The following is a 24,646-nucleotide window of genomic DNA, read 5'->3' as shown; positions in this document are numbered from 1 at the left end:
GGTGGCGGCTGGGGCGGTGAGGCCGGAGCAGGGAGCAGGCGGTGGGGCTGTCAGGCGGCCGGCAGCTCGGCGAGGCGTCGGGAGGGGACCAGCGCTGCCGCTATTTGTATCCTGCTGACATCACTCGCCCCTCCTGCTGCCGGGCAGCTGGGGGATGCTGCTGCGGGGGGGGGGGGATGGCCGACGGCCCCCGCCCACTGCCCCTCACCTGCCCACACCGCTGGGCCACGGACACCCCGGGTGGACAACGACGATGCCCGTGGGCCTCTGGGCACCCCCAGACCCTGCCAGTGTATGAGCCTTCCCCCCCCAGCCGCCGGCGCCCTGCCCCATCCCTGGGGGGTGCGAGGGAAGGAAGTGGGGCAGGCTGGTGATGAGCCCCCCAGCACTGCCCATACCCCCATTGGGACCCAGTGCCACCCGCTGGGGGTCCAGACAGACAGACAGCATGGGCTGACACTGGAAGGTGGGGGAGAGAAGGGGACCTAGCCCTTCACACCATCACTTGAGCCCCTTGAGCCAGACCCCATGTGTGGTAGCCACAGTCTCCAAATTGGCCCTGAGCACCCCAAAACGCCACTGACGATGCCCTGACCTGCGCCATGGTGAGAGCACCGGGCTCTGCTCCCCATATGGGGCCAGACTCCAGCCTCCCCGTCCAGAGAGGCGGCAAGGGAGGGCCCTGAGGAGGGAGTAATATTGGGGGGACCCTGAATGTGCTTGTGCTGACCCACCACCCAGAACCCCCTTTCTGATACAGGCGGCTGAGTGGCAGCCCAGGGCTGGGAGCTTTCAGGGTGCCGCTGAGTGACCCCGAAGCAGGGGCTGGGTCCCAGTGGCCCAGGTCCTTGCTCCAGCACATTCCCGAAGCAGCAGGCACCCAACCAAAATAGCCTCCTGAGCTCACATGTGGAACATAGTGGTATTTATAGCCGGGGGAGGCACCCTGTTAACCCTTCTCATGCCAGGCATGTGGAGAGCACGGCTGGATGGTCACCCTGCCCAGAGCAGCCCCGGCCCCTCTCTGGTCCCTGTCACCCCAAGAGGAGGACAAGGTCCCTGGGACATCCTGAGGCACTGCAGGCTCTGCCTTGTCTCCTCAGCCTCCCCCTTGGCCTGGCAGTATTCTGAGAAGCAGAAAGCTCAGCCCAGCTCCCCAAATCTTCCCAGGATGGGGGAATACCCCAGTTCCCAATGCCAGCCTTGAGGGAGGCAGCTGCTCTGGGGGAACCCTTGCCCAGACAACACCTCCTCCTCCCCAGGCCCCCCAGCACACCTGATGACCCCCAGCCCTGCCAAAGCCGGGCTGTTTTGGCTGACATCAGCTGGCACAGCCCCAGCGCTTCTGTCCCTGGAGGCCCTCGCAGAGGGGACAGCTGTGCCACCGGGCACCGGGTGACTCAGCAGCAGGAGCAGCGGTACCGGGGCTCGCCTGTGGCAGCATCAGCATGGCAAAGGCTTAGGCTTGGTCACGAGCATCCTCAACTGCCCCAGCTCCAGAAGGCACTTCTGCCTGCTCCCTGTTGGCCCCATGCTACCTCGGGGGGCAGCAAAGGCCTGGGCCCCACAGCCATGCAGGTGGGCAGAAGCTCGATGCCCCGCATCCCTTCTGCCCCCGCAAGCCCCCTGCAGTCCCTCCTGACCGCCTAGTTGCAGCGTAATGCAACAGCTTCTCAGAGGGTGCACGCTGCCTGGTGGAGCCTGCCTTTAAAAGGGAAGGTATTTCCAGATGGGGTTGTTTCATCCCAGCACAGGGGGGAGGGTGGAAGGAAGGGGGGCTTGTGGGGTGTGGGGTGGGAGAAGATGGAAAAACAGACAGCATCCTTCCTCCTCCTGGCCCTGCTCCGAGTGTGCCCTGCACATCTCTGAGCCCCGCACGTGCACCCTCCCTGCCCCATGAGTGCTGGCAGCGTGACATGCCAGCCCTTGGTTGGGGTGCAGAGGGGCAGGTTGGTGCCCACACCAGCGCGGGGAACCCCAGGTGCCCCGCACAGTGCCAGCCATACTGTTCAGTCGTCCTTTCCTGCATCCCCATCCTGCTGCCTCACCGGGTGGGAGTGTGGGGAGCATGGGACAACCAAGGCTAGTGTGTCCAGCAGTGCTCTGTACCCTGCCCTGGTGCTTCAGGTAGGGCGATGCAAACCCCATCCCAGGCCTGGAGAGTCCTTGTCCCCATTCCCACAGAACAGGGGGGTGCAGGGTTGGGATGCCACAGGGAAAGGAAACATGCTCTTGGGCACTGCTGCTAGGAGGGGAAGCAGCTCAGAGGGGTTAACCAGGAGCATCCTCCTGACCCCACTCTAGGACAAATTGTTTGTTTGAACTGTTTCCTCGGCTGCTGTGACAGCCTTCCGGGATGGCTCGGTGCAGACAGGGGCCCCACGGCTGGCAGAGGGCCGATGGACGCCTTGCACTTTCCACAGCCTCTTAGGAAAGCCCCGTCTGCATGGGAAGCAGGGAGCGAGGAGCAGGACCAGGGGACCTAGCCAGAGTCCCATCCCAGGGACATGCCCCAAGCCCTCCATGCCAGCTAAAGCCCCAGGGGCTGTGAAAAGCGAAGAGGCTGCAGAGAGTAGTGGTGCAGGGGTGTCTTCTGTCCTGTCCAGCCCTATGCTGCCACAGGTCCATCCCAGGCCGGGCTGACCCAGACTGGCGGAGCCTGGGAAGTGGCCCCCGAGCCCCGGCGCTGGCCTGGCCCCAGGTCCCTCCAGGCCCTGGGATAAAGCTGCTGCCGGGAAGGCGTCGGGAGCTGGAATGTCAAACAACTCCCTCTGGTCATGACATCCCTGTGAGCAAAGCCAGCTGCATCCTGTGGCTGCCCCTCCTCCCCGGCCCTCCCTCCCCACTGCTCCCCCAGGATTTAAGCCACCCGGGGAGCTGGCCACAGCCTCCCCAGACTGCAGGCATCTCAGGGCTTGGAGCTGGGCAGGATGTAGGGACAGGTTGCCAGCCCCTCTTCAGCCCCATACCCTGCTGCCGCAGCCACGGCACCCCCCTCGAGCCTGGCCCTGGCTCAGAGGTGAGTGGAGGGATGGGAATGAAACAGTGAGGGTGTCCATCCCCCTCCCTCCTGGCCCCTGGCCGTCTCCCTCCATCCCGCTCCTTTTACAGCCACGAGCCTCCTAGGCGCCTTTACCCTAAGAGGGAAGGACCGTGCGGCCCATTCCCCGGCGCTGACGGACCCAGGGCGCGTGCTATTGTCTAAATAGGAGATGGTTCTCCTTCCCTGCCTGGACCACAGCCCAGCCCAGCCTGACGGGGTCCCAGGAGCTGGTGGGTGCCCTGTGGGCTGCAGCCCCCTGCCTGCTGCTCATTCCAGCTGCTCATTCCAGCCTTCACCCACGCCAGGGCTTGGGGCCAGCAGCGTAGGTGCACAGCTCATCTGGCTGCCACTGAGCCCAACCCCTGTGTCCCCAGGCGATGGGGATGCTAGGGATGATGGCCTGTCTCTGAGTGGCACAGGGATGCTGGGGGTGCTTGGCTGACCCTGTAGCATGTGTGGATGCTGGGGGTGTCCAGATATCCCCCAATAATCTGTATGGATGCTGGGGTGTGTTTTCTTTCCCCCTGGGTCTTTGTAGATCTCTGGAGTGAGTTGTCTCCTCCATGGTCTATGAGGATGCTTGGGGTGACCTGTTGCCCCCAGGGCCATGTAGATGCTGGAGGAGACCAGCTACCTCCATGTCCATGCGGATGCTCAATGCATATGCCTGCCCTCATCACTCATCTCCAGCTAGCCCTGCCATCAGTGGGGATGCTGGGGGTGTTTACCTGTCCCCGCAGCCCATGGGCAGGTTGGGGATGTCCACTTGCCCTCATGGTCCCTGGGGATATTCACCAGCCCCTGTGGCCACGGGGATGCTGGGGGTGCCCAGCTGCCCTCGTGGTCCACGTGGATGTAGGGATGACTGGCCACCCTCGTGGTCCATGAGGATGCTGGGGCCTCTGTCTGCCCTCCCGCAGGCCTCGATAGCATCACCCATGCCAGTGAGATGAGGTAGCCGTTACCCGCTGCATCACCGGCGGCTCATGTAAGGCATGGTGGCCATTCGCTCAGCCCCCAGCAATGCCCGGGCAGTGATTTCACTTTCCCATGCTCAGACACGTGGGCTGGGATGGGGGGGAGGACAGCCTCAGTGGGTGCCATCCCTGCGCTGATCCTGGCAAGGCGGGCAGGGAGGGGGTCCAGGCAGCCTGGCAGGCAGCAGGAGCAGGGGGCGGCACTTCCTGGAGCTCCGCTGTGTTTACAGGCTCTGTCCTGGGCCATCTCTCCATTAACCCCTTCCAGCAGGGCTCAGCTCCTGCTGCCCGTCCCCAGAGCCACCCGCCACCCCAGGGAACCCGTCCTGGAGCAAAGCCTGCACGGCACCCCACCCTGGGCTGCCAGGGGATGTGCGAAGGGGCACGGTGCCCTGTCGCCACCGGTATTGCCCCTGCCAGGCACCTCTGAGCACACGCGTGAGCGCAGCAACGGGGTGCAGGCACCCCGAGGAGGACCCGGCACCGGTTTGGGGGGGACTGCCTGGGGCTCCCTGCTGCACCAGGGCATATGTGGGGCAGAGAGGGATGGGGACAGGAGCAGTGCCTTCCCAGGACCGTGGTGATGGGGGGGCGTTGTGGTGGCAGGTGCAGTGCGGCCCCCTGGCATCCAGCCAGGGGTGAGTCAGAGCCCACCCGGAAATAGCCAGGGGGAGCTTTTTCTGGAAGCCCCCGCTGCTCCAGGAATAGCTGCGGCATGCCAAGGCGCTGGGCAAGGGCCACACCCGGCCCTGCCACTCACCCCCTGCTCCAGCTATCCCGGATCCAGACACCCTCCGCTCCTGCAACCCCCGCCCCCTGGGACTTCTCTGCCCCGAGCACCCACATCCGCTGGGTACCCACCCTCTCTGGGCATCGCCCAGCTTGGGGGCACCATAGGCTCCATGCACCCGTGCTGCAAATGTCCCCAGATGTCCCCCAGGCATGGCCTGCGGACTGCCCGGCAGCTCCTGGCCCTGAGCTGGGTGCCTGCAGCAGTGGGGAGTGATGCTGGCAGGAGGAGCAGGGGGATGGCTGCTTGGCACCCATGTCCTGTCGGCAGGAGGGTGCAGGGCCGGGAGCGTGTGTGGCCCGGCTCCGAGCCGGGGTGCTGGGTGCCTCAGCGGGGCGCTGGCCCTGTGTTTTGCTGTGGTGGCTGTGGTTGATATGGAGACCCTCCAGCTGTCTGCTCGAGAGGTGCCAGGCGGTGGGGGTGCTTGTTCCCTTTTCAAGGGGGGAGAGGCAGGTGCTGGGGACTGGGAGCATAAATCCAGAGCTGTTGTGAGCTCCCGGCACGGAGGTCCCAGGGTCAGGGGCAACAGGACCTCCAGTTTCCAGTCCCCAGGACACAGATGGTGTCTCCAGCTAACAGGGTGCCCATGCTGGTGACTCAGGAGCTGGGAATCCAGCTGACACCGAGCACCCAGCTCCATGCAGTGCTCACAGGCTGCCATGTCCCTCCTAAGGCTGCACACCCATCACTGGGAAGACACAGGATCCTACTGGGAAATGATGCACGAGCACTGATGGAAACCCAAACCCCACTGCCACTCCCAGCACATGCAGGGGACACAGCCAAGGGCAGGAGCCACCCCGATCTGTGCAAGGCCCAGGGCTCCCATCCCCTAGATGTGCCCAGGCCATGCCCGCACTGGGGCTGGCAGGCAGATGGGGCACTGCCTGGCCACTGTGTCAACTCCCAGCACCCTTGTGCGTCACTGTCGCTCAGGGACACTGGTCCCCAACATGGCACAAAGGGTTTGTGTGTTGTTTTCTGTGAGGGCTGGGCAGTGCCAAGGTGGGGGAGCCGCAATAATGGGAGGGCTGTAGCTGGGCCTACACCAGTGACTCACCCCAAAGACACCCAGCCTTTGGGAAGCATTCCCCTGTGCGCTTGCACCCCTGGGCAATGCAGGGACAGCCATAGGTGGGCCAAGCCCTGTTTCTGGGCAGTCTCTTCTCACTTGGTGTCTGGAATTAGGGCACTCTGGGGCAGCACTGGGTGACAATCCCTGGGGAGCCCATCCTTGCCTCTTGGCTCCCACCCCAGCCCCTCCTGCCTGTACCCAGCTCCCAGGCACCCAGCCCCCAGCTCTGCCCTGGCTTTGGCAGGCAATGGGTTTCCCTGGCCCTGGACCAGGGTGTGGGGTGCGGGGTGCAGGGTGTGGATTGCAGGACTGCATAGTGTGAGGTGCATGGTTTGGGATGCAGGGTGTGAGGTGCATGGTGCAGGTTGCAGGGTGCGGATTGTGGGGTGCGGGGTGCCGTTTGCAGATTGCGGGGTGCAGGGTGTGGATTGCGGGGTGCAGGGTGTGGATTGAGGGGTGCAGGGTGTGGATTGCAGGGTGTGGGCTGCAGATTGCAGGATGTGGGGTGCAGGGTGTGGATTGCAGGGTGCATATTGCGGGATGCGGGGTGCAGGGTGCAAAATGTGGATTGCAGGGTGCAGGGTTCAGGGTGCAGGGTGCAAGGTGTGGATTGCAGGGTGCAGGGTGCGGATCGCGGGGTGCAGGGTGCGCACTCTCGGGCCGCTTGGGCGCGTTCCTCCGCGCCAGCAGGGGGCGCGCGGGGCGGCGGGGCACGGCGGCGGCGGCGGCGGCCATGCAGGTACCGGGCGGACGGGCGGGCGTGGGGAGCGGGTCGGGCCCTGCCGGGGGCCGGGATGGGGTGGGGGGAGGGTCCCGGGGCCCACGGTGTGTCCCGGCCCGGGGCAGTGGCGGTGTGGGCGCTGTGCGGTGACGGCGGTGCCCGCAGGCGGCGGCGCAGGGCTCGAAGCAGGCCGCGCAGGCGGCGGCGCAGGAGCTGGTGAAGTTCGTGAACCGGAGCCCCTCGCCCTACCACGGTGAGGAGCCGCCGGGCCCCCCCGTCCCTGTCCCCGTCCCCTTCCCCTCGGCGCGGCCCCGCTGACGGCTCTCCCCCCCCGCAGTGGTGGCCGAGTGCCGCAGGCGGCTGCTGCAGGCCGGCTTCCAGGAGCTGAAGGAGACGGAGCACTGGGAGGTGCGGCCGGCGCAGAAGGTGGGCCCGGCCGGCGGCGGGGCGCTGGGGAAGCGGGGGCGGCCCCGGCCCCGGCCGCCCTTCACCCCTGTCCCTCTGCCTCCAGTACTTCGTCACCAGGAACTACTCTACCCTCATCGCCTTCGCCGTCGGCGGCCAGTTCCAGCCCGGGAATGGGTTCAGCCTGCTGGGGGCCCACACCGACAGCCCCTGCCTCAGGGTAAGGCCGGCCAGCTGGGTGCCTTCACTCCACAAAGCTCCAACTGCCCTGACTCTTCCTGTGCCCCGCAGCACCGTTGCTGGGGCTCTACGCCTCCCAAATCTGCCACCCAGAGCAGCCCGTGCTGACCCCCTGTGTTGCTCCACCTGTTGTTATCACCCCCGTGTCCCCTGTCCCACAAAACGCCTTGCAGCACCCTGCGCTGACAGGATCGGCGATGAGACTCTGGTTGTGCCCTGCCCAGTCCCCACCAGTTACCCAATCCCTGGGGCTTTGCAGTGCCAACAGTGATGCCTCTGCTCTTGCCCAGGTGAAGCGGCGCTCTAAGCGGGGGCAGGTGGGCATGGTGCAGGTGGGCGTGGAAACCTATGGAGGGGGCATCTGGAACACCTGGTTTGACCGTGACCTCACCGTGGCCGGGAGGGTGATCATAAAGGTGAGCCTGATTTGTGACAGGTATGGTGGGCTACCTGTGTGCCCCCAGGCCTGGGTCCGTGACTCCTACCCAGAGCGGGACCTACGGCAACCTCTCAGCCCGGCAGGCCTGGCCCCAGCAGTCCTCCTTGTGTTTCAGGACCCAGCCTCGGGGCGCCTGGAGCAGCGCCTGGTACATGTGGAGCGGCCCGTCCTCCGCATTCCCCACCTGGCCATCCATCTGCAGCGGAGCATCAATGAGAACTTCGGGCCGAACACCGAGCACCACCTGTAAGGCCTGGCTCAACCCTGACCCCTAGCCAGCCCTCAGGAGGGCTGGACCCCAGCCAGAGCAGTGCCCAGCCTCAGCTCTCCCTTTGGCAGCCACTTATTGCAGCGGGGAGGTCTGCAATGGCTTTTTCTTAGCCCGATAGGGTCCTCCCAGGAGATGCTTCCGAGCTTGGGACTTGGGAAAGGACACTTGGGGCATCCTGAGGTGGCACAATAGATCTGTGCTTGAAATGTTGTGTCTCCTTGCTCCGTTCGGCATCGCTCCCTGGAGGAGCAAGGCAGGCAACCCTGGAAGGCTTGGTTGTGTGTGACTCAAGCAGGAGAGGTGAGCAGAGCCCTGGGACCTAAGGGCACCGTCTCCCCACAGGGTTCCCATTCTGGCCACTGCTGTGCAGGAGGAGCTGGAAAAGGAGGTGCGCATGGAGGCCACACCTTGCGATGCTGCGACCCAGGTAAGCTGGGCGCTGAGGACTAGCAGGGGCGCTTTTCCAGTCCTCAGGGACCTGCCAGTGGGTTCCCCTTCCCTTTCTCCCCGGGGACTGCAGGTAACCTTCCACTCTGCCCTGGAGCTGTGTACATGACACATCGGCTCAGCCACCTCTCGGTTCCCACCCTGGTCTGCAGCCATCATATAGAAGGGGGTGCAGCCCCCGTAAAGCTGTCCCAGTCTCCCTGGGCAGGTAGGGCAGGGAGTCCCTTGCTGCGGCCTGTGAATGGCCCTGCTGTCCTCTGTGAGGTGGGGGCTTGAACACAGGACATGCTAGTAGGAGTGAGGACCGTGCCAACGTGAGTGAGTGTGGGACGGCTCTGCGAGGGGGAACAGGGAGTTTCCCCTGCCATCCGCTGCCTGCCCTGCCCGCAGTTCTGCTTTCTTCCCAGGCAGAGCGGCACAGCCCTGTCCTGCTTTCCCTGCTCTGCCCCCAGCTGGGGGTGAAACCAGAGCAGATTGTGGAGCTGGAACTATGCCTGGCGGATACACAGCCAGCGGTGAGTAAGGGCAGGAGCCTGCCTCTGCCTGCGCACAGCCTGCGGGCTGGCACTGCGCGGGTTTTACCCGGCACACTGCCTCTGCCTGGGGCATGCCAGGGCTGGGAGCTGAGCGGAATGAGAGGAGGCGGCTGCCCATGGGCAGAGATGAGGGGACTGGAATGGGGACCCAGTGGCAGGTACTTTTTGGTGACCCCGAGCCTGTTTCCTGCTCTTCCTGGCTCTCTGCCTGCAGACGCTGGGTGGTGCCTTCGACGAGTTCATCTTCTCCCCACGCCTGGACAACTTGCACAGCTGCTACTGCGCCCTGCAGGTGAGCAGGAGGGGGAAAGGAGCCTGGAGGTCACAGTGTGGCCCCTGCGCACCCTGGCTCGGCTCAGCGGGGCCATGGGCTGGCCCGAGGCTCTGCAGGGAGGCATGTTCCTATGGAGTGGGTCCAGCTTGTTGGGAGGATCTGGGCTTGGATGGTGATGGGGTTCCCAGTGACTCCTGCTGTTGCTGGGCAATGTGTGTGCCCACAGCTGCCTTCCTCGATGCTTTGGGCTGTCCTGGGGAAGTTCCTGCCAGCTCAGTGCTGACCTTCCTGGGATGGGGTGGCACTCAAGCTGGTTTCCTTTCTCCTCTAACCTTGCAGGCCTTGATTGACTCATGCGCAGCGCCCTCCTCCCTCTCCCAGGAGCCCAACGTGCGTCTCATTGCACTCTACGACAACGAGGAGGTGAGCAAGGAGCACAGCCGTGGGGTGGCTGGCACAGGGAGGGGCTCCATGTTCTTCGCTCTCCCCCAGCTGTGCCTAGTGGGAGATAGATCCCCGGCCCCAGCAGGGCAAGGGCGAGCATGGCCCAGGCAGGCGTGGGAAGCACTGATGTGGTTGGAAGCTGCTGTGCTGACTTTAGGGAGCCCCTCCCATCACTCAGCAGGCCGCTGGGGTGCCGGGGAGTTGTGCCACGTGTGTCCTGCTGACCGTGATCCTTGGCAGGTAGGGTCAGAGAGTGCCCAGGGCGCGGAGTCCTTGCTGACGGAGCTGGTGCTGCGCCGGATCTCGGCATCACCGCAAAACCTGACAGCCTTCGAGGAGGCCGTGGCCAAGTCCTACATGATCAGCGCCGATATGGCCCACGCTGTGCACCCTAACTACGTGTGAGTAGCCTGAGTAGCGCCGCAGGCCAGGGAAGCCTGTCCTGCCAGCTGCGGGGGGACGTATCCCAGTCATTCCCCAGGGAGTACAGACAGGACAGTCCTCGTTGTGGCAGGGAGGGAGGGCTGTAGCGTGAAACTCCTGCTTCTCTTTTGCAGGGACAAGCACGAGGAGAATCATCGTCCGGCCTTCCACAAGGTGAGGGCAGCCCTCCGCTTTGGGCTGGGGCGGGTGCTGTCCGTCTGTCCTGCAGTGCTGTGAAACGCCCAGCCGCTCCCTGGAGCACTGTCCCGGGGTGCAACAAAATGGTGCTCAAACGGGAGACGTTTGTCCTGCAGCACGATTTGACCATGCCACGCGTCTGGTGTTAACGACTTGAAACCACAGCATTGGCCCTGGAGCCCTTTCCTGCTCTGAACTGGGGCTGTCCCCATGGCAGGGCTGTCCCCGTCCCCGCAGATCAGCCGGGGAGGGGAGAACGGACTGTTGAGTTGGGGCGGGACGGCATCTCTTGGGCATGGGTGTTTCCAGAGCCACCGACTCCCCCCGGTGTCAGTCACCGGCCCGCGGTGCTTTCCCTCGTGCAGGGCCCTGTCATCAAAGTGAACAGCAACCAGCGCTACGCCTCCACGGCTGTCACCGAAGCAGTCATCCGGGACATCGCCGCCCGCGTGGGCGTCCCTCTGCAGGTGAGCGGGGCTGGGCGAGCCCTCCGTGAATGTGACCGGCTTGGGCTGCAGCCCTGCCCCTGGCTTCAGGTGAGGGGGCCTGTGCCAGACCCCCACCCCTCAGCTATGGTGTCCGTACGCACGGGGGTCTGCGCTGTCTGCTGCTCTGGGGCTCCGGCTCCGGGACTGGCTGGGAAACAGGAGGGGGGCGCCCAGCCCAAGCGTATCCCATCTCTGGGGGGATTTTGCATCCTGGCGCGGGGACGGTGCTGCTTCCCTATCCCAGGTTGCCTCCCTTCAGGCCCAGGAGCCCATGTGGGGGGCCGTGGGGGGCTGCTGAGGCCATGTCCCCGGTGCAGGAGTTCATGGTGCGCAATGACACGCCCTGCGGCACCACCATCGGCCCCATTCTGGCCTCCCGCCTGGGGCTGCGCGTGCTGGACATCGGCTGCCCGCAGCTGGCCATGCACTCCATCCGCGAGATGTGCTGCACCTCGGGGGTGCTCCAGAGCATCACCCTCTTCAAGGTGAGCCCCGTCTCCTCCCCATCCCCTGTCCTGTGACCAAGCCCCCTCCCTGCCGCTCTCCGTCTCCTCCCGTCCCCATCCAACCCCCATCGTTGGGGCTCCCCACCTCTCTGGAGCTTTCAGAGTTGCCCCCTCGGCATCCCAGCCTTCCCATGCGACTGCCATCCCCAAATGGTTGCTATGGCAACCGGTGCTCGCCTTGACTCGGTGGTGGGTTACTATAGCGACGCGGTCCTGCTCTCGCTGCGCGTAGCTGCCTGCTATGACGCCGCACGCGTAAGGGGACAGGGGGAGCTGCTGCCTGTCCCCCCCCTGCCCACCCCATGCCGCCCTGCCTGACCCACCCTGACAGTCTCTCTCCTTCCAGGGCTTCTTCGAGCTCCTGCCGGCGGTCAGCAGCAGCATGGTGGTCGACTGAACGTGGTGGGGAGGGACCAGCTGTGGGTTTGGCCCTGGGGCCATTAAAGCATCTCTGTCTCAGCAGCGAGTGGTCCATGAGCACGGCTGGGGGGCGGGGGGGGGGGGGGGGGGTGATAGACCATGGCACCCACCTGTGCTCTCCTCTGGGGCCGGGAGCGGCCCCTTCAGTGCCGTGTTGGGTGGGGGGCAGGGGGGGTCCCAGCTGCCGGGGCCCTGCCCAGGGCGGGGGTGCTCTGCCCGCACCCGCTGGGGGCCCAGGGGCTGCCCGCTCCCCTCCTGCCTTTCCCGGGGCGGTGCCGCTGGGCGCGCGTGTGAGGGTGTGGCCCGACCCTCGCTGCTCATTGGGTTCTTCCCAGGGGCGCGGCCCGCGCGGAAGCCAGTGGGGCCGCAGGGCTGGGAAGGGGCAGGCGGTCATTGGCGGAGGCGCTGCCGGCGCTGTGGCACACCCCCGGGAGGCGTGGCTCGCCCCCGGGGAGGCTGCGATTGGCGCGGCGCTCGGCCGTCTTCCCCCCAGGGCGCGACGTAATTGGCCTCGCTCGATAACAGGGGGGCGTGAGCCCGACGTGGAGGGGAAAGAAGCGCGGGTCTGCCATTGGCCTCAGCGCAGGGGGGCGTGGCGCGGCAGTCGTGTGCCTTGCGCCGTTGGCGGGGAGGCGGCGGTGGGCGGGGCAAGCGGCGCGGCGGGGCGCGGGTTGGCGGCGGTGGCGGGGGCGCGGCCGGCGGGTGCGCCATGGTGCGGCCGTGAGCGGAGCATGGGGCGGCGGCTCCTCCGGGCGCTCCTCTGCCTCCTCCTCCTGGCCGGCCGCGGGCTGCTGCGGGACGGCGGCGCCTCCGCTACCGCCGCCGCTGCGCATGGTGAGACCGGGGTCCCGGGCGGGGCGGCGCCGCGCCCCGGGCAAGCGCGGGGACTGGGGCGGCGGCGGCGGCGGCGCTGGGTGGGGGGGCGCTTCCTGGGGAGCGGCAGGGCAGGGGGGCTCCGCGGCCGGTGCTGTCAGCGCTGCCGTGGATGCTGTCACGGTGCGCAGCGGCAGGCCTGGTCCCCGGTAGAGAGCGGGAGAGGGCAGTCCGGTTACCGGCACCGCGGGTGCGTCACTGGCACCGGGGGGCGCCTCTCTCCTGATTCTGGCGGTGGTGCTGGCCCCGGGGCACTCCGCCGGCTGCAGAGTTGCCGCCGCCGCAGGGGCCGGTTGAACGGGACGGGAGCAGGGCGGTGCTCGCTCGGAGACCCTGCCCGGGCAAAGCAGGTGCCTGGGGTTGCCGGAGAGATGGGAAGCCCGGGGCAGCGGCCCTGAGCGGCGTCTCCCCCCGGGACCCCGGTGCCCTTTAGCCGCCCTCCGCCGGTAAGTGCGGCCCAGCCCGGGGTACGAGGGCGGGCCGGTGCACCTCCACTCCTCCAGCTCGGCCTGTGCGACCCCTGCCCGGAGCTCTCGGAGAGCCGGGTGCCGCTGCCGGTGGCAGGGCTGTGCCCCCCGCCCCGCCCCGCCCGGCACGGCCCCGGTGGCCGCTGACTCACTACCGGGCACCCGGGGCTGTTGCGTCCATCGTCCTCCGGCGGGCCCGGGAGCGCCGGGACGGGTCCGGCCGCGCCGCGGGGGCCCCGAAACCTCTGGGAGAAGGCGGGGCCGGAGCGGCTGCGGCCGAGCCTCGTCCTGCCTGGTGGAGCCTCCCGGGGCCGCCGCCCCTCCCCTCCCCGCGGAGCGGCGCGTCCCGGCGGGAGGCGGCTGCGCCGCTTCAGCACCGCGGACAGCGCCCGCACTATCGCCCCGGCCCGGCCCGGCCCCCCCCCTCCCGCTCCCGCCGCCCCCCGGGGGTCGTTCCCCAGCAGCGGGGTCCTGTGCCCGCACCCGCGTTGGCCCCGCCCCAGGGGGAGCGGTCCCGTGGGTGCCCGGGTTTCGGGGACCCCCATCCCCACTTGCCCCCTTCCCCCTCGGCGGGCTCGGCGGGCCCCTCCCTCCCCTCCCCCCGGTTGTTTTCTCGTTCCTTCCTCGCCATCCGGGGCTGAGTCATCGCCTGCTGCCGTCTCGCTGCTGACGGTCTTGGACCGAGACGGGGGGGGGGGGGGGGGGGGGGGGGGGGCGGGGGGGGGAGAGAAAGGAGGAAGCCACCCCCTGCCCAAGTGCTGCCCCTCGAAGGGGGTGGGAAAACACCGCCAACCCCCCCCGCTGCATGCTTGCTTTGGGGTCCCCCTCACAGGGAGAGTGGGTCCCTGGCGTTCCTACCCTGTAGTACCACATGTGGGAGGGCAACAGACGTGGTATTGTACGTCTCCGCCCCCTCAGCCTTCCATTCCCAACTGCTGGCCCCCCCAAAAAACTCCAGGCCTCCCCCCGCTCCCCAGAGCCAGGGGCAGCCTCTGTACACAGCCCCCCCATCCCAGCATGAGGTGTGGGGGGAAGGCTGGCACAGAGGCCCTGCCCTGGGCTACCAGGCTGTGCCCCCCACCGTTGTCACCACATTGCACCTCCCCCGGCACTTTCTGGGATAGTAGGGGACGCCAAGCAGCTGGTGATGAGCAAACCCCCTTGGAGTCCCCCTTGGACACCGTGCTGACTGGCTTACCTGTCTGTCTGTCCCAGGCTGCCTGTTTGACCGGAGGCTGTGCTCCCCCCAGGAGGTGTGTGTGCAGGGTAAGTGGCTAGAGGGGGTGCAGGGATCCCTTCTTCCTTCCCAAGGGGATGTGGAGGATGCAGGGCTGCCTTGCAGGGGAATTTGGGGCTCAATGCTGGGGAATATGGCAGGAGAAAGGTGGGGCTGTGCCCAGAGACCCTCACCGCTGGGATGTTCATCCATCCAGTCCTGCCACCTCGCCTCTTTTGCAGATGGGCTGTTTGGGCAGTGCCAGGTGGGCTCCGTGCAGGACAGACCCTACTTCCAGGTCACCTCTCCCGTGCTCCAGCGCCTGCAGGATGTCTTGCGGCATCTCATGGCACAAGGTGAAGGGAGGGGTCACTGTGGCCCAGCGGGGAGGGGGTGTCAGGCAGCATTTCCTAGTGGCACTTAGGGCTGTCTGGGCTCCTGCTGGCCCAGAGGCCAGGATGGGCTTAGGAGGGCCCCAGCTGATTCTGGGAGGAGCGGTGCCAAACCCAGGCCATGGGACACAGGGTCAAGACACCAGGGCGGCCTCCCGTGTGCTTGCCCCAAGGTCCCCGGCCTCTTCCATGTCTCACAGCCCCCCTCCCATGGCAGGGCTCTCGTGGCAGGACGGCATCACCCAGTATGTGATCTCGCAGGAGATGGAGCGCATCCCCCGCCTCCGCCCGCCACCCTCGCTGGAGCCGGCAGCCAGGGACAGGTAGGGCAGCACCAGCCACCGGCCTGCGAGCAGGGCAGTGATGGCTTTGCCCCTCAAATGGGGTTTTGAGGGGGGCATCCCCCTTTCCCAGGTGACTCACCCCAGCACTGTTTGCCTCCAAGGTTCCTGCCCCTCCGCAGTTCCCCCCGGCGAGCCCCTTTCCCTGCAGACCCTGGCCTGCCAGCAACTCAGCATCTGGGGCAGCCCCCACCACTACTGCCCTCCCCCCTGGTGCAGCGGTACCTGGAGCACCTCCTACTGCCCCCCCCGCCCCAGCTGGCCTACGAGGAGGCTCTACTCAACCCCTACTCCTACCACAAGGTAAGACATGGGGCAAGGCCCCTTCTCCCGGGTGGAAAGGTAGAGATGGGCAGGGTGGTGCTGCACTCCCAGCACCCTCCCTCTGCCAGTCTTGGGTGCCCCCCCAGCTCTGGGGTGCCCTGCTATGGGGTGGCAGGGGCCCTGTGGAGTTTGACCATGGTGGCTCTGTGTTTTGGTTGCAGTTTGGCTACCAGGATGGCACTCACCAGCTCCCCAGTGGCTCAGCCAGGCAGAGCCCCGAGACCTCCTCGCTGCTGGGCCGGGTCCCTGCCCAGGCCCTTTTTGGGGCTGGCCCTGTGCCCTCCTATGGCAGGCAGCCAGGAACGGATGGGGGGCATCTCTTCCAGGACTTGGGTATGCTTTCTCTGCCCAGAGAGAAAGCCGGCCGCCCAGACCCTGCCAGCACCAGGCTCCAGCACAGCTCGCGGCTCCCCGGTGACTACAGGGACATGGAGGAGAGGGAGCAGCCAACACCCCTGTCTGCCCAGCCACCCCCTGCACAGACAGGTAGCCAGGCACTAGCCCTCATCCCCAGCCTGTCCCCACAGCCACATTCCTCATGGCTCAGACTCTCCCTTCTCCTTGGCTTCGTGCCCATGGGCAGCATATCACCCCAACCCCACCTGCACCAGCTGTTGCATCCACTGCCCATGGTCCCTGTGCTGCTGCAGTGCATCCGACTGATGCTGCGTCCTCTTGCAGATGCTGCCCTGAAGAGACTGGCCTCCCTCCTAGCTAGCTACGGCCTGGGGCTGCCAGAGCTGAGCCCTCAGCAGCTGAGCAGCCTCTCCACCCTCCTCCAGCTGCTCCAGACCTCTGGTGAGCAGGATGCAGGGATGGGGCAGGCAGGGACTGGCAGAGGTGGGTGCCAGCATGCCCTGTTTTGGGATAGGGGGTGTTGCCTCCTGGGGCAGGTGCCGCAGGACCTCTGTCTCTCCCCTTCCTAGGTGTTGCTGGCCCCGAAGTGCCCACAGTGAAACGGGTGGGTTTGAAGCAGGGTGGTGCAGGAGGAGGTGCCACACCGAAGGTGGGATGTGTGGGGTGAGGGGCAGCCCCCCCAGGGCTCTCCTCAGAGGTCCCAGCTCCTCCCTTTCCCTCCCTTCAGGTGACAGAGGGAGACATGCAGCACGGAGAGGAGCCAGTGCGCCCTTCCACCACAGTGCCGCCCCCCAAAATCCCAGCCAGCAGCTCCCCAGGGGATGGGCCGAGGGGGAGGGCAGTGTCCTCACCAGCCCCCCGGGCTGAGCCACAGCGGGGACACGATGGAGATGTGCTCAGCCCCAGGAAGCCAATCGTGGTGGAGAAGAAGAGCTACACGGAGGAGAAGGAGGGTGGGGCGCAGCGAGGCATGCGGCCACCGGACGAGTATGGCTACATCATCACGGACCAGAAGTGAGAGCTGGGGGTCGGGGGAGGGGGTGTGAGTGTGTGAAGGGTCTGTATCTCCCCCCACCCCCCCTTCTGGCTGTCACAGCTCCACATGCTCAGCTGAGCCTGTTTGGGTCTCTGGTAGGGTGGGGTCTCCAGGGGCTCAGCTCCCCCATCCCCTCTCCACCTGCAGCCCTTGTCCCACCCCAAAGCCTTCCTCTTTCAGCCCATGTCAAGACAAGAGCTCGCTGCTGCAGGACGGGAGGCTGGGACAGGCTCAGCCAAGTGTGTGTGCACAACTGCCTCTGGGCATGCTTGTGTGCAGGGTGGGGGGGTCAGCTCACCCCCATCACCATGCATCCCCATGCTCTTACCCCCTGCCCACCCTGACACCCCTGCAGCCAGCACAGCCTTCGCTGCATGCTTGGGACTCCCTGAGCCTTCCTGTCCCCCTTGCCCAGCTGTGGGGAGCGTGGGCTCACCCCCGTTAGCTAATCCTCACCCTGATATTGTCCCCACAGGCCCCTGGGGCTGGCTGCCGGTGTGCGGCTGCTGGAGCTCCTCGCCAAGCACCTCCACCTCTCCACGGCCAGCTTCATCAACATCAGGTGAGGGGAGTGGGGCTGTGGGGTGCTGCTGTCGCAGCCAGGAGAGACGGAGCTGTGGTGGGGGTAGGGAGGGGGTCTGGGCTTCCCAGTCTCACGTTCTGTCCTCCCTCTTCTCTGGCAGTGTCATGGGCCCCGCGCTCACCTTCCGCATCAGGCAGAACCCCCAGAACCTCTCGCTGGCGGACGTGGCCAGCCAGGCTGGTGAGTTGGGCAGGGGTCCCCCTGGTCCTCTTCCTTTCTTCCCCCCACCCCAAGTTGTGGGGTGGCCCTTCCCAGGGACTGGGAAGAGGGGGCTCCCATCCATCCCAGTGCCCTTGGCTGAACTGGGGAGGTGGGTTGGGGTGGGGTCGGCAACTGTTGGGGGTATCCCTTGGCTCTGTCTCTGGGAGGGGTCTTCTGGGTGGAGGGGAAGCACCCCTCTGACCATCTCCTCTCCAACCACAGAGCAAGTGAAGGCAAAGCTGGAGGCAGAGCTGGGCCTGAAGATCGTGCAAACAGGAGTGGGAGAGGTAGGATGCGTGTCCCTCGGGGCTGGGGTGGCCGGGGACAGGGCAGCGGGGGTGCTGCCACCGGGTACGAGCCGGGAAGTGTGCTGTGCCCCAGCCCTGGGGCTCTCCCCCTGGGTCTGTGGGGCACCTGAGGAGCAGGGGGCTCTGGGCAGTGTGCGGGCTGCTGTGTTGGAGACAGACGCGGGTTATATGGGATGGGCTGGAGCAGGACTGCTCCAGTGACCCCCTTCCACCCGGCAGCATGATGCTGCCCAGCTGCCTGCACTCCCAGGGCACTCGGCTCTTTCCAAAACAAAAGCTCCTCAGAGTTTGAAGCCAATTTGGGAGGGTCTCCCGGAGGCTTTCCCTGCTCCATCTGAGACCGGGGCGGGGGCTGCAAGCTGCACCCCGCAGGGTTCACCCTCACCTCCCTCCAGCCTGCGCACCCCATCTTAGCTGTGACCTGGGCACCCCAGCACTGGGCTGTGCCCAGAGCACCCAAGAGACCACGGCTAGGCAGGCAAAATGCCATCGTGCCCCCAGAGAATGGAAAGCAGCTGAAGGCGGGGATGGAGCAGGAGCCATCTGCTTGGAGAGGGGCACCCCCTCCCCATGCCCCTCTGGGGACCCCCAGGAACAATCTCCCGAGGGGGGAGCAGGGGCTGGATGTGGGAAACCGAGCCTGGCTCCTGTGTTTGCAGCCTGGGGAAGGGAAGTGATGCAGCACATCCCCAATCCGATGTCCCTGTTTCCCACCCTCCTGCCCTGTGGCTCTTTCTGTGGGCAGGCAGGAAGGAAGGGGGGACCTTGGAGGAGGAAACAGCCATGGAGAAGGGGTGGCCCAGCCACCGAGGCAACCTATCTCCATCAGCAACATGTGGAGTGTCGCTATGGCAATGCCTTTTAATGTGGCAAGTGGCAGGAGCTGGGAGAGATGGCAGAGATGATGGAGCTGGAGCTCCGAGGAGGCTGAGGCAGCTTTTTGGGACCTCTTCTGCACACACCTCCCCACTCCAGACCAGCATGTGCTTTTCTTTCATCCCCCACCCCAGACTCTGAACTTTTTGTGACTGGTACAAGATTTGGGGAAGGAGGGATGTAGAGAGGCAGGGGGACAGGAGAGTCTGGGCAGAATTTGAGAGGGAGGTCCCTTCTGTCTTCCCAGCCCTGCTGATATCTCCAGACATTCTTACACCTCCAGGGGCTGCAGGGCTGCTCCTGCTGGGGTGCCCCGGGGAGCTGGGAGGTGCTGGCCCTGGTGGGTGCCCTGACTGCGGGGCTGGCTGGGCCCTGGCAGTGGTCAGACTGGCCCCCAGGCACTGGAACTGGTGAGGCTGGGGGCAAGTGGCAGCAGGCACCCCGGGGGGGTGGGGGGTATCCCCAGGTGATGACGATGATGGCGATGTAGGCGATGATGACGCAGTGTTCTCTCAGTAACCTCATCAGGCTCGTAGCCAATGGGAGGCCGTAGCAGTGAGGTAATGCTGGACTCTGGCACCTCATTGGGCACAGGGTATTTGGTGGTGGTGATGCCCCAGCATCCGTGTGCTGCCCCAGGATCTGGCTGTCGTGGGGGACAGCGTCCTGATCGTCAGTGGCTCTGCAACAAGGCCCTGAGGGGTCTCATCCAGCAAGGGCTCAGCGCCATCATGGGATGGTGGGACTGGGATGGATTGGGCTGTATCCCCCAGCCACAGGCAAGGAGCCCTGGAAGCACTGCCTGCAAGGTGGCAGGGGCTGCTCTGTGTCCCGGCTGAGGAGAGTGATGGGGAGGACCTGTCCGGCTGTGGAGCAGTGGATGCAGGGGAGAGCCAGCCCCATTTGGAAAAGTCCCCTGGGAGCAGCGATTGTTGTCGTGGACCCAGCGCTGCAGTGGCCCATCCTTTGCCATTAACCCCTTGGGATGATTCCAGCCCTTGTTGACCTCCAGCTGAGCAGGAGCTCATTAAACCTGGCTACTGTCTGCCCTGGAGGGGGGCAATCTGGGCTGGGGCTGCCCCAGGGAGCAGCCCTGGGCTCTGGGAGTAGAGGAGCAGCAGGTTGCTGCTGCCCAGGGTTGGCCAGGCTCCATCCCCTCCTGCAGCCCCGGGGACACCAGTGTGAGCAGCACCCCATGCGACACACAGATGGGTGCACCATGCCTCACTCCCTGTGACACCCAGCACCCCAGCGACACCAGCTTTGCCCCAGCTGAGGGTGCTGGGAGAATCAGCATGGTACTGAGTGCTCTTGCTCTGTTTTAGCCTGCAACAACCCCAATTGTCATGCAGAATGGGGTCTCTGCCCCCGCCCCTCCCCCCCCCCAGCCCCATGCAGATGCCCCCCGCCAACCCTTGCACGGCTCTGCCCCCAGCGAAATGAGGCTACTGCCTACTCGCGCCCATCCCGCTTTGGGGACGGCTTCCACTCGGTGCTGATGACCTTCATCGCGCTGGCCTGCGTGGCGGGCATCACCATCGCAGCTGCCGCGGCCTTCTGCCTCCGGCGCCATGCCAAGCAGCGGGAGAAGGAGCGCCTGGCTGCCCTGGGGCCCGAGGGTGCTGCTGACACCACCTTCGAGTACCAGGTAGGACCCTGCGGGATGTGGGATGCGGCACTGCTGCATCAGCATCACTCGGGGTGCACAGGGCTGCCCTGCGGCGGTGCTGTGGCTGAGGGACAGGGCTCTTGCTGGGGTCCCCCAGGAGCTGTGCCGCCAGCACATGGCTGCCAAGTCTCTCTTTGGCCGCGCTGAGGCACCAGCGGCACCGGCAGAGACCTCGCGGGTCAGCAGTGTCTCATCCCAGTTCAGTGACGCCCCGCAGCCCAGCCCCAGCTCCCACAGCAGCACACCCTCCTGGTGCGAGGAGCCTGTCCAGTCCAACATGGACATCTCCACCGGACACATGATCCTGGTAAGCTGGCCTGGCGGGGTGGCAGACCCCCTCTCTGGCCCCCTGTGTACTTCCCCCGGCTGCCAAGCTGACCCCCACCCCTCTGTCACAGGCTTATATGGAGGACCACCTCCGCAACCGGGACCGGCTGGCCAAGGAGTGGCAGGCTCTTTGTGCCTACCAGGCTGAGCCCAGCATCTGCTCCATTGCCCAGAGCGAAGCCAACCTGAAGAAGAACCGCAACCCCGACTATGTGCCCTGTGAGCATCTCAGCCACCCTGCCCCAGGGACAGGCTCCCAGGGCTGTAGCAGGAAGGTGGTGCAGGGCACGGGGATGCTTGGGACCATGGCAGGCTGTGGTGCAAGTTTGCCGCCCAGCTCGCCAGGACACTGACCGCATCCCCTGGTCTCCGTTTCCCCAGATGACCACGTGCGGATCAAGCTGAAAGCAGAGAGCAACCCGTCCCGCAGCGACTTCATCAACGCCAGTCCGATCGTGAGTGATCACCGGCGGCTCCTGCCCTGCCGCCCTGCTCCGTGATGTGCTCAGCCCAGGCGAGGCTCCCACTCTGGGATGGAGCTGGACTGAGCTCATATCCCTGTGGCCTATGGATGCGAACAATGTGCCTGCCCCATTGCTCAGATGTGGTTAAAATCCATTTCCTTCCTGCCTGCGGAACGCAAAGCTCCCTCCCCAGCCCTCCCATCGCCCCTGGATTATCCCCGAACTGCTCCCAGTGTCACAGACCCCTGGCTGAAGACAGTGCAGTCTGACACTCCTCCTTTCCTGCTCCAGATCGAGCACGACCCGCGGATGCCAGCGTACATCGCCACCCAGGGGCCTCTGTCCCACACTATCGCTGACTTCTGGCAGGTGAGCATCACCCAGCTGTGCCCACTGGGGTCCCTCTGGGTACTGCCCTCCAGACGGGTCACGGTGGCTCAGCCGCCCTCCTGCCTGGGCTGTCACCCAGCGGTGACACCCTCCATGCCTTGCCCGCAGATGGTGTGGGAGCACGGCTGCACCGTCATCGTCATGCTGAGCCCACTGGCTGAGGACAGCGTCAAGCAGTGTGACCGCTACTGGCCGGATGAAGGCTCCTCTCTCTACCACATCTATGAGGCAAGCGTGGCTGGTAGCCTGGGGCAAGGAGCATCCTCCACCGCCTGTCCCCCTGAGCGCAGCCCCCCCTGCCCGGCGCTGATGCCCACCGGCTGCCTCTCTCGGGCAGGTGAACCTGGTGTCGGAGCACATCTGGTGCGAGGATTTCCTGGTGCGCAGCTTCTACCTGAAGAACGTGCAGTCACAGGAGACCCGCACCCTGACGCAGTTCCACTTCCTCAGCTGGCCGGCCGAGGGTATCCCTGCCACCACCCGGCCCCTCCTTGACTTCCGCAGGTGAGCGCCCACCCGGAGCTGTGCCAGCCCCCAGGGAGCAGGCGCTGGTCCCAACCGCAGGTGACTGATGAGCGAGGGCATCGCTGCTCGTGTGATGAGGGTCAGGGCTGTGGCATGGGCCACCTGGGGGGGCAGGGGCCTGCTGTGAATGCGGGGGAGCAGAAGAACCAGGTTCTGGGAGGCTTGGGATGAAGCTCAGCAGAACTTGGTGGGCAAGAAACCTCCAGCTGAGGTTGCCAGGGCTCTCCAGCCTTCATGGGAAGGGTGGGAAAGTGCTCTTCCCAGAGCTGGCATGGGGGACAGTACTGCCTGGCACCTTCCCCAGCCGTGGGTGCAAGAAGAAACCCCTGGAGTCAGCTTTGGACAGCTGTGACCCATTGCTCCCCATGCCCTACGGCCAGCAGTGGGTCCCGAGCTAGCCTGGGGCTGGGACCGCTCCTAGGAGGTTTGCAGGCAGCAACTGCTGGGGTCTCAGGGTCCCTGGGTGGCAGTGAGCTCCTGCCAGGGGCTGGCTGGTCACTGTCCCCGGGCCACGTGGGGCCAGGGACCCTGCTTAGGGCAGTGGGGATGCCCCGAGCACCTCGCTCTCCTCTCCGCCCCGCTCACGCTCTCTGTCTCTCTGTCTCTCTCTGTCTCTCTCTCGCAGCTGCCGGCGTCATTTTTGTGATTTGCAGCTAGTAATCTGGCTCCAGTTGCATAGTCACAAAAGTGATCGTTGGCAGCCGTGCCTGCTGCATGGAGCATGCCGGGAGCCCCACCGGCGCCTGGCCCCCAGCTTCGCACCCCACTGGACCAGAGCTGCTCCCTTGGGGGTCCTGCCACTGCTCCCCTACCTGGGCTGGGCACCTGAGGAATCTGGCTCCTCTCCCTGTCCCCTTTCCACCCGTGGTTCCCATCCCATGCCCAGCACTGCTGGGGAGGCAGGGGGAGCTGTGCACCGGACACCCAGAGCCACATCATGGGGTGCTTGCTGCCCCCTCCCCGGCTCAGCACAGCGAGGGGCACCTAGCGCAGCCTTGGCCCTGGCGTGGCAGAGCACTGACCTGCTCCCTGTTGTTCTTGCAGGAAGGTCAACAAGTGCTACCGGGGTCGCTCCTGCCCTATTATCGTGCACTGCAGGTACTGCCGGGGATGGAGGTGGGGTACGGGCGGGGGGGGTGGCTGCAAGGCTGGGACCTGCTGGCCAGGACCGGTCCCTGGAGCCCGTCCCTCTGGCCCAAGCATCCGTGTCTTGCAGTGACGGTGCGGGCAGGACCGGGACGTACATCCTCATCGACATGGTCCTGAACCGAATGGCCAAAGGTAGGTGCAGGGCAGCACCGCTCCTGTCCTGTCCAGGGGCTGCGGGGCCATGCGCTTGGCCCGTGGGCCCCCCCTCCTAGCACCCTTCTCCACTTCTGCCCCAGGGGTGAAGGAGATAGACATAGCTGCTACGCTGGAGCACATCAGAGACCAGCGGCCTGGCATGGTGCAGACCAAGGTACCCCTAAACTGGGGATCTCCTCCTTCCCTAAGCACATGCAGCCCCTGGGGCTGGGTTAGTGGGGACCCTCATGCCCCCTCCTCTGCTTCCCCAGGACCAGTTTGAGTTCGCGCTGACGGCCGTGGCCGAGGAAGTGAATGCCATCCTGAAGGCGCTGCCGCAGTGATGGCGAGGAGCCCTCCCCTCTCGTCTTCCCCCATCCCCCCCCGCCCCCCGGCTTCATGCGCTCTCCCTGTAAAATGCTGTCTGTGCTGCTGGCTCTGTAACCCCCCCAGCCCCCCCTGCCCCTCTCCCCAGGGACACAGGGCTCACGTGGGGCACAAAAACCATCACACCTGCTGCCACCGCAGAGGGGACCGGGCTCATGTCCCCTGTCCCCTGTGGAGGAGGGGACCAGGTGATGCTGCTGAGAGTTGGCTGTAGCTCCCCCTTCCCCAGCCGCTCTCCTGCGCCCCAACCTCGACGTCCTGTGTCAGCTCCCTCCTGTGGGGGGTAGGAGTGGGGAGGGATCCCCCATGGTCGGGGGGAGCACTGGGTGCAGGGGGGCCTGGCCCAGTCCTAGGTCCCCTCTGTGTGCTCCCCGCCTCATCACTTGAGCAGAAGAGAAATTTCTAGAGAAATATAATTTTGTATCTTGATGTGAATAAAGTTCTCGTGTCACGTTTGTGCAGCTGCAGCCAGGCCTGGCCTCTGACTGTGTGTGTGTGTGTTTGGGGGGGCACGGGGAGTCCCCCACTTCCCCCATCCTTGCAGGAGCACAGCCTGCACCCCACAACCACCAGACAAGTGCAGCTGGGCCTGGCTCTCCTCTGCCTGCAGGCAAAGATGGGGGGGGGGGGAATCCTGCAGCCCCCAGCCCAGAGACACCCCGTAGGCAGCAGCTACTGCAAACAGGTTTATTGACAGCTGTCAGCAGAAGGGGGTCGGGGGGGAGGGGGGGTCGGGGGGCCTACAGCGAGGAGGGGGGGGGCAGAGCCCAGCCCTGCTGGCTGAGCCCAGCCGTGCTGCCCCTCGCTGCCAGCATATCCAACAGCCTAATCTACAGCAACCCCCCCCCTCCAGCCCCCTCCCCTCCAGTCCCCCATCACCACCCTCCCCACCACCTCCTGGTGCCTGGGGCATTTCTCCCCAGCCCCAA

At 65.8% G+C, this 24,646-nt stretch overlaps 2 protein-coding genes across 3 annotated transcripts; both read left to right on the top strand.

Annotated features, from left to right (window-relative positions):
- Nucleotides 1–6,612: 6,612 nt before the first annotated feature.
- On the top strand, nucleotides 6,613–11,674 carry DNPEP (aspartyl aminopeptidase). The gene is made up of 15 exons (XM_086465458.1): nucleotides 6,613–6,624; nucleotides 6,772–6,859; nucleotides 6,944–7,032; nucleotides 7,118–7,231; nucleotides 7,542–7,667; nucleotides 7,806–7,936; nucleotides 8,304–8,388; nucleotides 8,816–8,923; nucleotides 9,159–9,236; nucleotides 9,558–9,641; nucleotides 9,903–10,063; nucleotides 10,220–10,259; nucleotides 10,649–10,750; nucleotides 11,089–11,256; nucleotides 11,624–11,674. The coding sequence occupies exons 1-15, from the start codon at nucleotides 6,619–6,621 to the stop codon at nucleotides 11,672–11,674; spliced, it is 1,431 nt and encodes a 476-aa protein (XP_086321584.1). The 5' UTR covers nucleotides 6,613–6,618.
- Nucleotides 11,675–12,428: 754 nt separating this feature from the next.
- Nucleotides 12,429–23,674, top strand: PTPRN (protein tyrosine phosphatase receptor type N). 2 transcript variants are annotated; one of them, XM_086464993.1, is made up of 23 exons: nucleotides 12,429–12,531; nucleotides 14,253–14,303; nucleotides 14,496–14,609; nucleotides 14,863–14,968; nucleotides 15,091–15,289; nucleotides 15,472–15,796; nucleotides 15,992–16,108; nucleotides 16,237–16,316; nucleotides 16,395–16,681; nucleotides 17,179–17,265; nucleotides 17,387–17,466; nucleotides 17,710–17,774; nucleotides 20,107–20,319; nucleotides 20,438–20,647; nucleotides 20,739–20,886; nucleotides 21,049–21,122; nucleotides 21,423–21,500; nucleotides 21,630–21,749; nucleotides 21,859–22,025; nucleotides 23,091–23,144; nucleotides 23,263–23,327; nucleotides 23,432–23,505; nucleotides 23,603–23,674. In XM_086464993.1, exons 1-23 carry the CDS (start codon nucleotides 12,429–12,431, stop codon nucleotides 23,672–23,674), a joined length of 2,889 nt encoding a protein of 962 aa, XP_086321119.1. The 2 variants fall into 2 exon arrangements, with proteins under 2 accessions (XP_086321119.1, XP_086321118.1); XM_086464992.1 differs by having other exon boundaries at nucleotides 17,710–17,825.
- The last annotated feature ends 972 nt before the right edge of the window (nucleotides 23,675–24,646 follow it).

The sequence above is a fragment of the Leptosomus discolor genome, chromosome 5 (genome assembly GCF_034619465.1).
Source record: "Leptosomus discolor isolate bLepDis1 chromosome 5, bLepDis1.hap2, whole genome shotgun sequence".
NCBI classification, from domain to species: Eukaryota; Metazoa; Chordata; class Aves; order Leptosomiformes; family Leptosomidae; genus Leptosomus; species Leptosomus discolor.
Note: the sequence above shows the minus strand (reverse complement) of the source record. Positions and strands in the feature narration are given on the sequence as shown.